This window comes from Chrysochloris asiatica, unplaced genomic scaffold, assembly GCF_000296735.1.
Source record: "Chrysochloris asiatica unplaced genomic scaffold, ChrAsi1.0 scaffold00348, whole genome shotgun sequence".
Classification (NCBI taxonomy): Eukaryota; Metazoa; Chordata; class Mammalia; order Afrosoricida; family Chrysochloridae; genus Chrysochloris; species Chrysochloris asiatica.
The window spans coordinates 2,374,439-2,386,650 of record NW_006408866.1 but is presented as its reverse complement, the minus strand read 5'-3'; the positions used below and the strand labels follow the sequence as shown (position 1 = coordinate 2,386,650).

General features: G+C 42.7%; 1 protein-coding gene across 1 annotated transcript in view; it reads right to left on the bottom strand.

Moving 5' to 3' along the window:
• Positions 1-6,348: 6,348 nt before the first annotated feature.
• Positions 6,349-12,212, bottom strand: part of ANKS4B (ankyrin repeat and sterile alpha motif domain containing 4B) — a 21,025-nt gene continuing 15,161 nt past the window's right edge. Inside the window, 1 exon segment of the mRNA XM_006875981.1 lies at positions 6,349-7,468. Within this exon segment, the coding sequence (XP_006876043.1) occupies positions 6,349-7,468 (1,120 nt within the window).

The window sequence follows — 12,212 nt, the reverse complement described above, 5'->3', positions numbered from 1 at the left end:
TTATAGTTCACAAATGAACCAGGCAAGAATATTTGATGTACACTTACAAAAAATTATGTATTCATTTAAATATCCAAAGGGCACATTCTGTCAGCCAACCTCCATCCTGTAGACACACAGTCACCGGCTCTGCTGTCATCACTTTTCTAGGTAGGGATCTCACGCTCCACTCATGTTCTTCCTTGTTGGTCCTGGGATCCTCTGTTCCTGAAAAGATAGATTACCTACTCCCTCCTTTTAGTTACACATCTTCTATAATTACAGTTGTGATAATCACAATTATCCTGCTAACAATTTTTCACAACTGTGTCATAAAATCCTATCACCATTGTCCTCCATCCCCTTTCACCAGATCCACTGGGAACCAAGGAAATTATTCAGTGGGGATTCTATGTTACCCGCCTCATTTTGAAACTAAGCACACTCATAAAGCTTATAAAGCTTGTAAATTAGCCTCTTCATGCCTTTGTAGCTTCCCCCCCATTTTTGATAACCAATGTCTAAATTTTTCGTCTGTATCCCCAGTACACTGATATACTTCCTCTTTCATCTGTCTCTATTTTCTTTATAGTTCAAAAAAATTTTACTCTTGTTGACTATTCACTCTTGAGTGACTACAGTTAAAATTTTTATTGTATTTTTTTAATTGAGAACAAATTCCTGTACCTTAAAGTTCACTATTTTAATTACATAATTCAGTAGCCTTTACAGTAAAACCTGTGAAAGCCAGAGGTTGACAGGACTTCCTTGTTTTTCCCAGTCTCACAAGTTTCCCACCTGTGACAGAGTGCCTCTTACCACTTTCCTATTCATTTCAGTGGAAAATATTTGCATTTTCTTTCTCTGACAGATTTCTGCCTTATGCAGTTTCCGGCTTTCTCGAGTTTTACTATAGTACATTCACAATATTGTACAACCATCAACACTGTCTAACTCCAGAATTTTCATCATCTCAGAAAGAAATCCGATGCCTATTTGTGGCCCCTCTCCGTTTCCCTCTCCCCCAGGCCCCAGCAACTGCCAATGTACTTTCTGTCGCTATGGATTTTCCTCTTCTGGATATTTCAAAGACATATACATACAACATGTGGCCTTCTGTGTTTGACTGTGTATAATTACAATTTAAAGGAATGATAGAGTTTATGCATTGGTCAAGAATTTTTTCATCGAAAGTGATATCAACTTAACTAGCACTGTCTTAAGGAAAATGAATGAATGAGTGAAGGGGGAATGGAATTTGGGGCTCTTGTAATGAAATACAAAGGTAACTAGTTTCAGCTACGGCTGTTTTGGGTAGAGGGGAGGCTCAAATGTCATCAGAACCCAATCTTGTTTTCTCCCTTCCTCGGCACTCTTCTTTTCAGGCTTGGTTCCTCCATTAACAAGCACATCCTCTGGCAAGATGTTGCTAGAGGCTTCTGAATGATATCCTATGCCTTTTTTGGATTCCTGGAAGAAATGTTCTTTTTTCTTAACAGTTAAAAATCCCCAAACTGAGACTCATTGGATCATCTTCAATATGCTCCCGTTCCCTTGGACCGTCTTCAATATGTTCCCTGAGCCTTAACCTCAGGGCTGAGTGAAATGGAGAACTCTATTTGACTAGGATTGGGCCATGAGCCTTCTCCTGAACCATCACAGTGTCCCTGGGAAACCAATACCATGATCTACTACACTACAGACCTGGCTCCCATGCCTACCCTTCAAGTAGCAAATACAATCAGCCAATCTGACCACATGAACTGACAGAAGGAACGGTGTATCTTCCCCAAGAGGGAGGATTAGATATTGAGTAAGCAAAATCTGCAGAGGTCCACTACAACGTCAGAGCTGAAAAGGCTATTAGGGACCTAGCCCAACCTTTGTAACTTACAAATAGAGAAACTGAGGTATAGTGAGACTTCCCAAGGCCCCTGAATGAATAGTGTAGTCCTTGTTCATATAGATCCCACCTGATCCAGGCCCCCACCCCTGGGCTGGTTATGAGTCAGCAGCCAAGGAAAGCATGTGAGTTTGCTTTGTTTTCCTACGTACACTCCTCCTGGCAGGTCCTCTTCATGCTCCAAGTAGGGTGGCCGAACTTCATGTTTGCCAGGCTGTCCAGAAAGGGATTTTTCACTGGAACAAAATAACCTTATCATCGGTTTCTGCATCTCAAGTGAATGTGGAGGTTTTCTGGGGATCGTAACAACTATAATCATGAGGGCTGGGTAAAGGATATGTGATGGGGAGATTACCAAAAGTACCTTCATTCATTCAAGTATTTCTTTTTTTCACAAGAGTTAAATTCTATCATAACTGTGTTAAGGATGCAGTTAAAAAAAGATAGACCTTTGCTAAAGCCACTCACAGTATGATGGTGGTGCTAATATGCCATCGGTTCCAATTCATAGCAACCCTGTATAGGGTTTCCAAGGCTGAAATCTTTACGGGAGCAGAAAGCTTCATCTTTCTCCCACAGAATGGCTGGTAGTTTCAAACTGCTGACCTTGAGGTTAGCAGCCGGACTCATAACCACTGCGCTACCAGAGCTCCTTACTCCCAGTATAGAAGGCAAGAGAGATAATTAGTACAGGGTTGGTCCTGACAGGAATACTTCAGTGTAGATTGGCAGGAGGGACCAGTCCCTGGAGAAGGATACCATGTTTGGTAAAGTGGAGGGTTGGAGAAAAAGAGGAAGACCCCCAACGAGATGGATTGGCAGAGTGGCGGCCTTGATGGGCTCCAGCGTAGCAATCACTGTGAGGTTGGCCCAGGACCGGGCAGTGTTGCGTTCTGTTGTACATAGGGTTGCTATGAGTTGGGCGGAGTTTCTTAATGCTGGGACTACTGATATTTTGGTCTGGATTATTGTCTATGGTGGGACAGGGGTTGTCTTATACATTGTAAAATGTTCACCAACATACCTGGTTTCTACCCATTAAATGTCTAGTAGTACAAACATGCCAATCAAAAATGTCTCCAGACACAGCCAGGTGTTCTCTGGGAAAATGGGGTAAGATTGTCCCTGGTTGAGGAACCCTGGTTTGGATGGAGATGGGTTGAGTTCTAGGCATAATGAGTTTAAGGGTAGATGCCAGGGAACATTTCAGTTTAGGAATTTGGAGCTCAGGCAATGGTCTGGATTTATGGTGTCTCAGATTTAGGAATTATGAGCATATGGCTGACGTGTGTAACATGGTGGTCTACGTGTAAGTACAACACACATTTATCACCCCATAACTTCTCTGTTCCTCAGAAACCCTATACAGGGTCACTATTGGTCGGAACCAACTCAATGGCACTTTAACAACAACAGCAACAAATGTAACCACTCGGAAATTTCTGGTTCTAATTACTGTCGTTGCAGAATTGTATGTTATAGCATTTGCCATAGTTGTCCTTTATTTTTGTGTGCCGTTTTATGTGAGGTTTTTAAAATCCAAGTGTTCTTCAAATTCATTTCCTTTTCTTTCATCACCAAATTGAGATGAAGACCAAGGAGCTGGTCATGGTGGGAGCTTCCATTTCTGTTGAACAAACGCACCTTCCCCTTCCCATATTTTCCAATTTGGGCAGTGTGAAAAATCCTAACTAAAACGTACCAGCGTCCAGGAAGCCATTAGAACTCAATCCTATTATCCTGAACTCTAGTGACCTTTCTGCTGGTCTCTCTTTTCTTACCCCGCACAAAGCATGTCCTTCTATAACACTACCCTGTCTCTCGAGGAGCTCTGGTAGCGTAGTGGTTATGAATCAGGCTGCCAACCTCAAGGTCAGCAGTTCAAAACTACCAGCTGTTCTGCAGGAGAAAGACAAGGTGTTCTGCTCCCGTACTATGAGTCAGAACAGACTCCCCGGCACATAACAACAAAAATACTCTGTCTCTCAAACAGCAATGCTCATTTCCAGCCCAACATTTTCATGCTGCCTCGGGTTTGCTAAAATGCATTATTCTGCATTATTTTGACCTCTGATGTGATGTACAAAACACCATCGGAGAGCACCTTTTTGTTAACAGAAATGCTCCCTAATAAATATGGATTATTCACCACCCACCTGTCTGGCTTACATACCGCTATGACACTGAAATCTATGTCACCGGCATTTCAAGTACCAGCAAGGCCACCTGCATTGGGCACTTTATGACCTGCCGCCTGGCATTGATATGAACCTGCTCCTTCAGCCTGGTAACTGTCCTGAGGTTCATGATGTTCTGGTAAGTGGCAACATTATCCCGGAGAGCAGCAGTGTCCAGTGGAGACTGCAAGTCATTGTCAAGGGCAAAGATGTTGACGCTGAAGTTGACCAGGAATGAGACACAGTGGCCATGGCCATTGTTGGTTGTATTGGACGGATCTTGGTAGAGCATTTATGCTAAGACAAACTAAGAAGAAAAGTCTGGCAATCTATTTCTGAAAATTAGCCAATTAAAACCCTATGGAGCACAACAGAATACTATATTGTTCAATGGACTCATGCCAATGAGGTTGATGACACTGTTTTGTTGTACACGAGGGTGCCACGAGTCAGAGCCGACTTTACAGCAACTTACAACAAGCAGCTATTCTTGTATCCTTACAGAAACAATCTCAGAAACAAATTTCTTATCAGGCAGATTTGGGGGACTATGTGAAGGAAGAGATCTCAACATCTGCAATAATGAAGTACTTTTACTAGATTCATACACCAGAGACTTTGAGATCCTTCTAGGTACTGACTGCTTTCATGTACATTATTGAAGACAAGTATAACTTTAGTTTATTCCAGAACACCAAAATGCAGTATTTATAAACATAATCATCCATGAATGCAACATATTTATTCAGTCACTGACAAAGTTCTGAATTCATCCATTGAGGAAGAATGAGTCAATTGTAGTATCAGGTTTGAGCTTTTGTATTCTCCATAAGTGTATGTCCTCCATGGTGCCTATTGAAGTAGCCCAAACAGATGTGAGTCAGAAAGCATGCTGAAGATAAACAACTGTTTCTATGTTGTTGTTGTTGTTAAGTGCTGTTGCGTTAGTTCTGACCCATAACAACCCTGTATAGTGTTATGAGGAGTAACTGGTGAGTTTGAACTGCCAACCTTGTGGTTCAAACTGACTTTGCAGTCCTGCGCATTAACCCACAGTGCTATTAATGGTAAATTCCACTTGATAGAAGTCTAGCTATCAAAATCTAATGAAGCTTAGTTATTCAATAGGGTTTCAATTTCAGTGGCAATGAATGTCAGTAGCAATGTTGCCGATTTACATACATGTATTCAGATATGCAGCAATGGTGCTAGACAATAGTAAACAGATTAAATATACATGATGAACATGAAGATAGAAAATTTACTTTTGAAATAGAATCTTCCCTGCCAAGAACCTACATTTATTTTGCATTTTGTAAGTTTCAGGAGGTGTTTGTTGTTGTTACGTGCTGTCAAGTTGGTTCCAACTCACAGAGACCCTATATAGGGTTTCTGAGGTTTTAAATCTGTGAAGGAGAGGAAAGCCTCATCTTTCTCCCACAAAGTGGCTGGTGGGCTCTAATCATGGACCTTGTGGTGCACAGTCCATACATTAAGCATGGAGCCTACCCTTAGAAAAATCATCAAATAGGCCACAGTTTATTTCTTCTGTTTCCTTTTTTCTTCTGTCCCCACCCTCTTGTTTAGGTACCCTATGTTTTATTTCTCTCTTAATTCCCTATATCTTACATTCTGTCCCTGTTCTCAGGTAGGGGTATTATAGACCCATGTCTACTACTCATAAACATATAAACAGATGCATTTAAGTTGGACACCAAGTCTCAGGCCACTGGAGGAACATCAATCCCCGCCAACAGGCAGTCACGGGCTTCTGGTGTGGTGCTGTAGGATCAGTACCAGACTGCAAATCACAAGGTCAGCAGTTCAAACCCACCAACTGCTCTTGAAAACCCAATACAGGGTTGCTATGAGTTGGAGCTAACTTGACAGGCAGTCACAGAGCTGAGGATAGAATGGGGTTAGAACCTCAGATTAACAACAGTAATTCACGGGCTAGTAGGATAAAAGGCTATAGTAATTATAACTCATTATAATTTCAGAGTTAGAAGAAAAAAAAAGCATCTCTTTGTTTATCATCATCCATTTGCTCTTTTCTTTATTTGTAATGATAACAAAAAGACCACTGTCTTGTTCCCAGGCGCACTTGAGTTTCTCACTGGTGGCTTACTTGGATGGGCAGAGAGCATGTCTCAGAGTAGAGTTGAGTCTTTTCCTTCAACAGGCAGCTCTAGAACCCTAGGGACTCTTGCCAGTGGCCTGGTATTAGGTAAAAAGCAGGGACTTAAGTAGGCTTCCAGTGGACAACACCATTTCCCCACTGCTGGAGGCTCACCTCTGTTGGCCCAACAGTCCCCATCAGAGTTTGGTGTCTACCAACTGCCCAGGATGCTGTAGCACCTGCTTCCTCCTCTCTATGATATTAAGAACTTTCTTCCTGGGACCCAGCTGCATTTGTATGCTCTGAAGGTCCTCATCAGAGCACAGCAACAGAGCTTCTAGATCAATCTGCTCTCTCATGAAAATGGGAAGGAACTCTTCCAGGTGGTGGGACTGCAAGAACACTTCTAGGGGAGTAGCATCAGCTACATCTTCCTCCCACTCCAATTCATCCTTATCCCAAGGCAGATCCGCATTATGGCCATTTTCCTCTAGCTCTTCATCAGTCTCAGGTTCATCAATCTCTGCTGTTCCTTGTCTCTGAAACAATTCACTGGGCATTTTAAGCTGCAACTCACTCTTGCTGTCTGAGGTGTCTTCAGGACTCAGCATTGTGTTCCTCCTAAAAACAATATTTCCTAGACCTGGACGGTTGAGAATGGATTCGTGTTGCCTACTCTTGTCTTCATCTGCTGCAAACTGGAGCTTATCTTTAAAGTCCTCTGAGAATGAGTATTCCTCTTCCTCTCTGAATACTTCCATTACATTCCTCTGTCCACTTCTGGCCTCCTCACCCCCCTTTTCTGCTGTATCTTTGTTCTTTGTCTTGAACTTTAACTTGAAGGTGTCTTTAATGCCCTTTGACAATGACCCAAATGTACTGGAGGCAGAAGCACTTGAAACGGATGACTTGGAGAAGGTGCCCTTGGAAGAAGAGAGCATCCCAGATTCCTCCTTGCTGTATGTACGGGCCATCTTATTTTGGTGTTTCTCCTGAAGCCTCTCACATTCTTTGATCTGCCTCCTGGCATTCTTCTGAGCCTGCTCCTTCAGCCTGGTGACCTTCTTGGGGTTCATGATGTTCTGGGTAGTGGCAGCCTTATCCAGGAGAGCAACACATTGATTCTGTTCCCTGCTGGCAGCAGCATCCAGTGGAGACTGCATGTCATTGTCAAGGGCAAAGATGTTGGCCCCAAAGTTGACCAGGAATGAGACACAGTGGGCATGACCATTGGAAGCTGCATAGTGCAGCGGAGTGTTCCCCCAGATATCACATCTATCGGGGTCTCCTCTAGAAGAGAAAGTGAAAAAAAAAAATGCATGTTAATTTTTCTTCTGAACATGAGGTCCAAAAAAAATTGTAAAGAACAAAGCCAAAATATGTATGAAATATGAATGTAAACATTTGCATCCTGCCTTAACATGGTTGTTGTTGTTAAGTGCCGTCGAGTCAGTTCTGACCCATAGCGACCCTGTACAGGGTTTCCAAAGCTGTAAATCTTTACGGGAGTAGAAAGCCTCATCTTTCTCCCACAGAACAGCTGGTAGTTTCGAACTGCTGACCTTAAGGTTCGCAGCCCAATTCGTAACCACTACGCTACCAGAGCTCCTTTTAACATGGTTATAAAATAGTTTTGTTAAGTCCAAATCCAGACACCATGTGATCCAGAAACAGAAACAGCCTGTCTTTACTCTGAGTCTCCTTTTTGTTATTGTTGTTGTTAAGTGCCTTTGAGCCAGTTCCGACTCATAGCAACCCTGTATAGGCTTTCCAAAGAGAGACTGGTGGGTTTGAACCACCGACCTTGAAGTTCAAACTGACCTTGCAGTTGATTGCTTATCCTATAGCACCACACCAGGACTCCTGTGTCTCTGTTTTAGAATTTTAAAAAACCAACTTTCTCATAAATCCTTGAGCAGAAGAATTCCAAGTCTGATGCTGTGGGCTAGTGTGTCAGACTGTAAAGTTATTTGAACTGCAAGGTCGGTGGTTCAAGCTCCTCATCAGCTGCTCCTTGGAAACCCTATACAGGGTTGCTATGGGTTGGAATCGACTCGATGGCACTTCACAACAACAACAACAGCCAGAATTAGACCATATTCCTAAGGGAAAGAAATGAAGTGATCTTGTCTGACTTAGATCAATGATAATTTCCCCCCTGAGACTGGGGATAGGGTTACCCGATTGTGTGCTAGTCAACAGTACACTGACTTAGCCAGGGCAAACAGTAAGAGCCTGAGAAATAGCAGGTACCAACTTCTGTGGGGAAAGTATATCCACTACAGCCCATTCTAAGCTACTGCCACAGGACAGAGCTCCTCGATTTGGTGCTGGGCCCTGATTTTGATTCGTGCCTTCTATTGACCAAGAATGACCAGGAGAGGCTCAGAGGTTCCACACAAACAAAGGTTTATTGAAAGTGAAAATAGCCAAGAACTAGCCAGTGGGAAGAGTGGGACTAAGCAATGCTAGCCTCTGTTTCCCCCACAGGGGTTATGCTGGGGCTTTTGGAGTCTTGGTGTGGTGCCGTAGGATAAACACTAGACTGCTACTCCTCGGAAACTGTAGGATAAACACTCATCAGCCACTCCTCGGAAACCCTATACCAGGTCACTATGAGTGGGGATGGACTCCACAGCACTTAATAATAATAAAAAGGGTTTTAGGCAGGAAAGGGTCTCATGTTTTATTCATTATAGTTCTGGGAATAGGCAGGGATTTAGGGGGAAATGGTGGAGTTATGCTGGGAGTTATACTGGACTTATTCTTAGCTACCCAATGCCTAACCCAGAGGCACAGATGAAAAGTAAAGCAACAAGTTATTGGTAACTACCTATCACGTTGGTCCTAAGTCACGCTAAAAAACTCTAACACACGAGCTAAAGAGCACATTGCCTTGCCTGAATCTTACGCTCAAATCTCAGAATTTTATTAAATTCTGGCAAACCTGGCTTTCTGATAGGGCAGGAGAGAAAATCTGAGAAGGCCTCTTAACATTTCCACTGACTAGAAGGGACAGACAGAAGAGATGATCCTTATTGTTGTTGTTGTTGTTATGTGCCGTGGAGTCGGTTCCAACTCATAGCGACCCTGTACAGGGTTTCCGAGGCTATAAATCTTTATGGGAGCAGAAAGCCTAATCTTTCTCCCCTGGAACAGCTGATAATTTTGAACTGCTAACTGTGAGATTAGCAGCTCAATTCATAACTACTACACTACCTGGAGTCCTGGTGTGGCGCTGTGGGTTAATGCGTCAGACTGCAAAAGCCGTTTGAACTGCATGGTCAGTGGTTCAAGCTTACCAACTGCTCCTTGGAAACCCTATACAGGGTCGTTATGGGTTGGAATCAACTCAACGGCAATTGACAACAACATGCTACCAAAGCTCTTATAATGACTCATTAATGCAGTTTGAACCATCTACTAGTGTCTTGTCATTCAAAATGTGCTGGACCATCACCACCAGCAGTATGGGCATCATCTGCAAGTCTGTTAGAAATTCAGATTCTTGGGCCCCTTGTCGACTAAAACCAAAGCTCAAACCCACTATGGTTGAGTCTAGTCCAGTTCACAGTGACTCTAGGGGACAGGCTGCAACCCTGATGGAAGCAGATTCCTACATCTTTCTTCTAAGGAGCAGCTGGAGGGTTTGAAACACTGATCTTTTGGTTAGAGGCCAAATGCTTTAACCATTGAGCCACAAGGGCTTCTTGCCCTTCTCTTTCCCCTCCACCCAGACCCATAAGGAAAGAGTAGTTTGGTGAGAGTTACAAAGACTGGATAGAATTCTGATAACATGAGAATTCACTGCACTGCACACAACTATACTGGGAACTTCAATTTATTATAAGAAAAAGTATGTGCTTTCAAGAAGGCTCTAGCCATTCAGCCTGATTCCATTGTTTCAGATCAGAGGTGGCCAGTCCCCTTCAGCCTGGGCACAGTTATGTATCTGAGGGGAGCACAGGAACTCATCTCTAAAGATGTGGTTTCACTATTTTTATTTATTTTAATCAAACACCATATCCAAAAGACTCCTTAAGCATCCAGCTGATATGAAGTGAGAGGAGAGATGCACAAGAACACCCAAACTTGCAGATAAAACCCATTTGACCTAGCCTCAATGGCTTGATAATCAGAACTCAACTACAGGAAGATAAACAATTTTTGATAAAGGAAACGAGGGTAAATTCCTACAACTTGATGAACTTGACCTATACTTAGGGATGCAGTAGCTCAAAATACCAATTGAGAGGGAAGGAGCCTTCACATCAAATATCAATCCAATCCCCTCTGTATACAGGGTAGATACGGATGGGAAACTAAGACACTGGCTACCTAAAATGAAGGTGCAATAAAGGCATGAAGTGACTGGCTTACAAGTTTTCAAGAGGGAGTTCAGTTTAAGAGTGTTGCGGGGGAGGTAGAGTCCCCACTGAGTAGTTTGCATCTTGTCTAGATGGGTCTGGTAAAAAGAAATAGGGATAAGATCTTTATGATTCAATAGTGAGAATCATTATCATGACTAATTGCAACTGTCACAACTGTAAAGGTTGAAGTTTTGTAACAAAAACAGGGGAGTAGTTAATCTTGTAGTACAGAAATGGAGGCTCCTAGGACCATCTAGGGAGAAGAACACAAGCAGAATGTGGGACCCTATCCAGAGAAGCAGCGATACCAGAGATGGAGGCAGAGATGAGGATATGGAGAGAGGGAGCAGCTGAGGACTCTAAACTCATGGAAAGACAGAGGCCGTGTGCTGGTGGCCAGGAGGCATGCTTACAGAATGTGCCTTTTGGTTGTTTAAATGATTATATATTCCTGAGTGTTTTTGTGTACATCCAAACAACAACAACAAAACAGAATAGAAGGGTCCGTGATCATTATTCAAAATGTCTTGAAATTATACAAATATTAATGGATTCAGAAATTCCACTTGCAAAATTTATCTTCAAGAAAATATGGGGGAGGCGGGGCTTGGTAGCAGCTAGGGTGGAGGTGCAGTGAAGTTCACCATCAGCCATACCACAGAATACCAGGCAAAGCAGATCCAGGGCAGAGCTCCAAAACTCGGAACCACAGAGCTAGGAATATTTTTTAAAGTTTGAAGGCTTATAAGTACTGGAACTTGAAGCTGAAGTAAGAAATCATGTACTTTTGAATCTGCCGGGCTCGGAGGCCTGGAGCTGACATCTTGGATGAGATCTTTTAAAAAAAGTTTTGGTATCTGGTTATTGGCACCCCCACTGTTTGTGCACCTCCATTCTGGTAACTAGAGGGGGAGCATGAGCGAGTGGACACCTCCCACCCTCACTAATGGTGGATTCTTTTGTCACCCATGTGCAGAGATACTCAGCCCAAGAACAGGCCCTGGACTTTTTTTGTTTTAACTATGGGAAAGGGCAGGACAGGGCTGTAGAGAGGGAAAGAGAGTTTAAAAATAAAACAAGCCAAAAATTAAATTAAAGCCTGAGGTATAGCATAACAATCAACTGTGGCATCTTGAAATCTCTCAGGCAGCTTTGAAAGCAAGAAGCTGAAGAGAGGACATTAAAGTCATATGCATATTAGGTTACAGATTTTTTTTTTCTTCTCTCCCTCCTCTCCCTTTTTTGTGATTATAGACTATAGTATTCAGTCTAGTTTTTGTTGTTGTTGTTTTCTCTCTCTCTCTCTTTTTGCTGGTGCTGTTTTGCTGTTTTATGCTCCCCCTTCTACCGTTGGTGGCCTCTTTCTCTCCCTATACTACCCAAGAAGAGTCAGCAACTGCTCCTATGTAGTCAAGCTACAATCACACTCTATAAAACACCAAAACCCAGGCAAGAACCAATACCACATGCCATATGCCACAGAGGCAGACAACACCTGTGAGAGTTACTCTGAGTTAAGCAATAAGAGTGAAAAGGAAAGCTCACATCCTGATCATCCTGATCACATCTTCCTGGAAGCAATCAGAAAGCATAAAAAAATAACAAAACACATACTCAATTAAGTATTAAGGCCACAGATAAACACTAAACATGTCCAAGAAGCA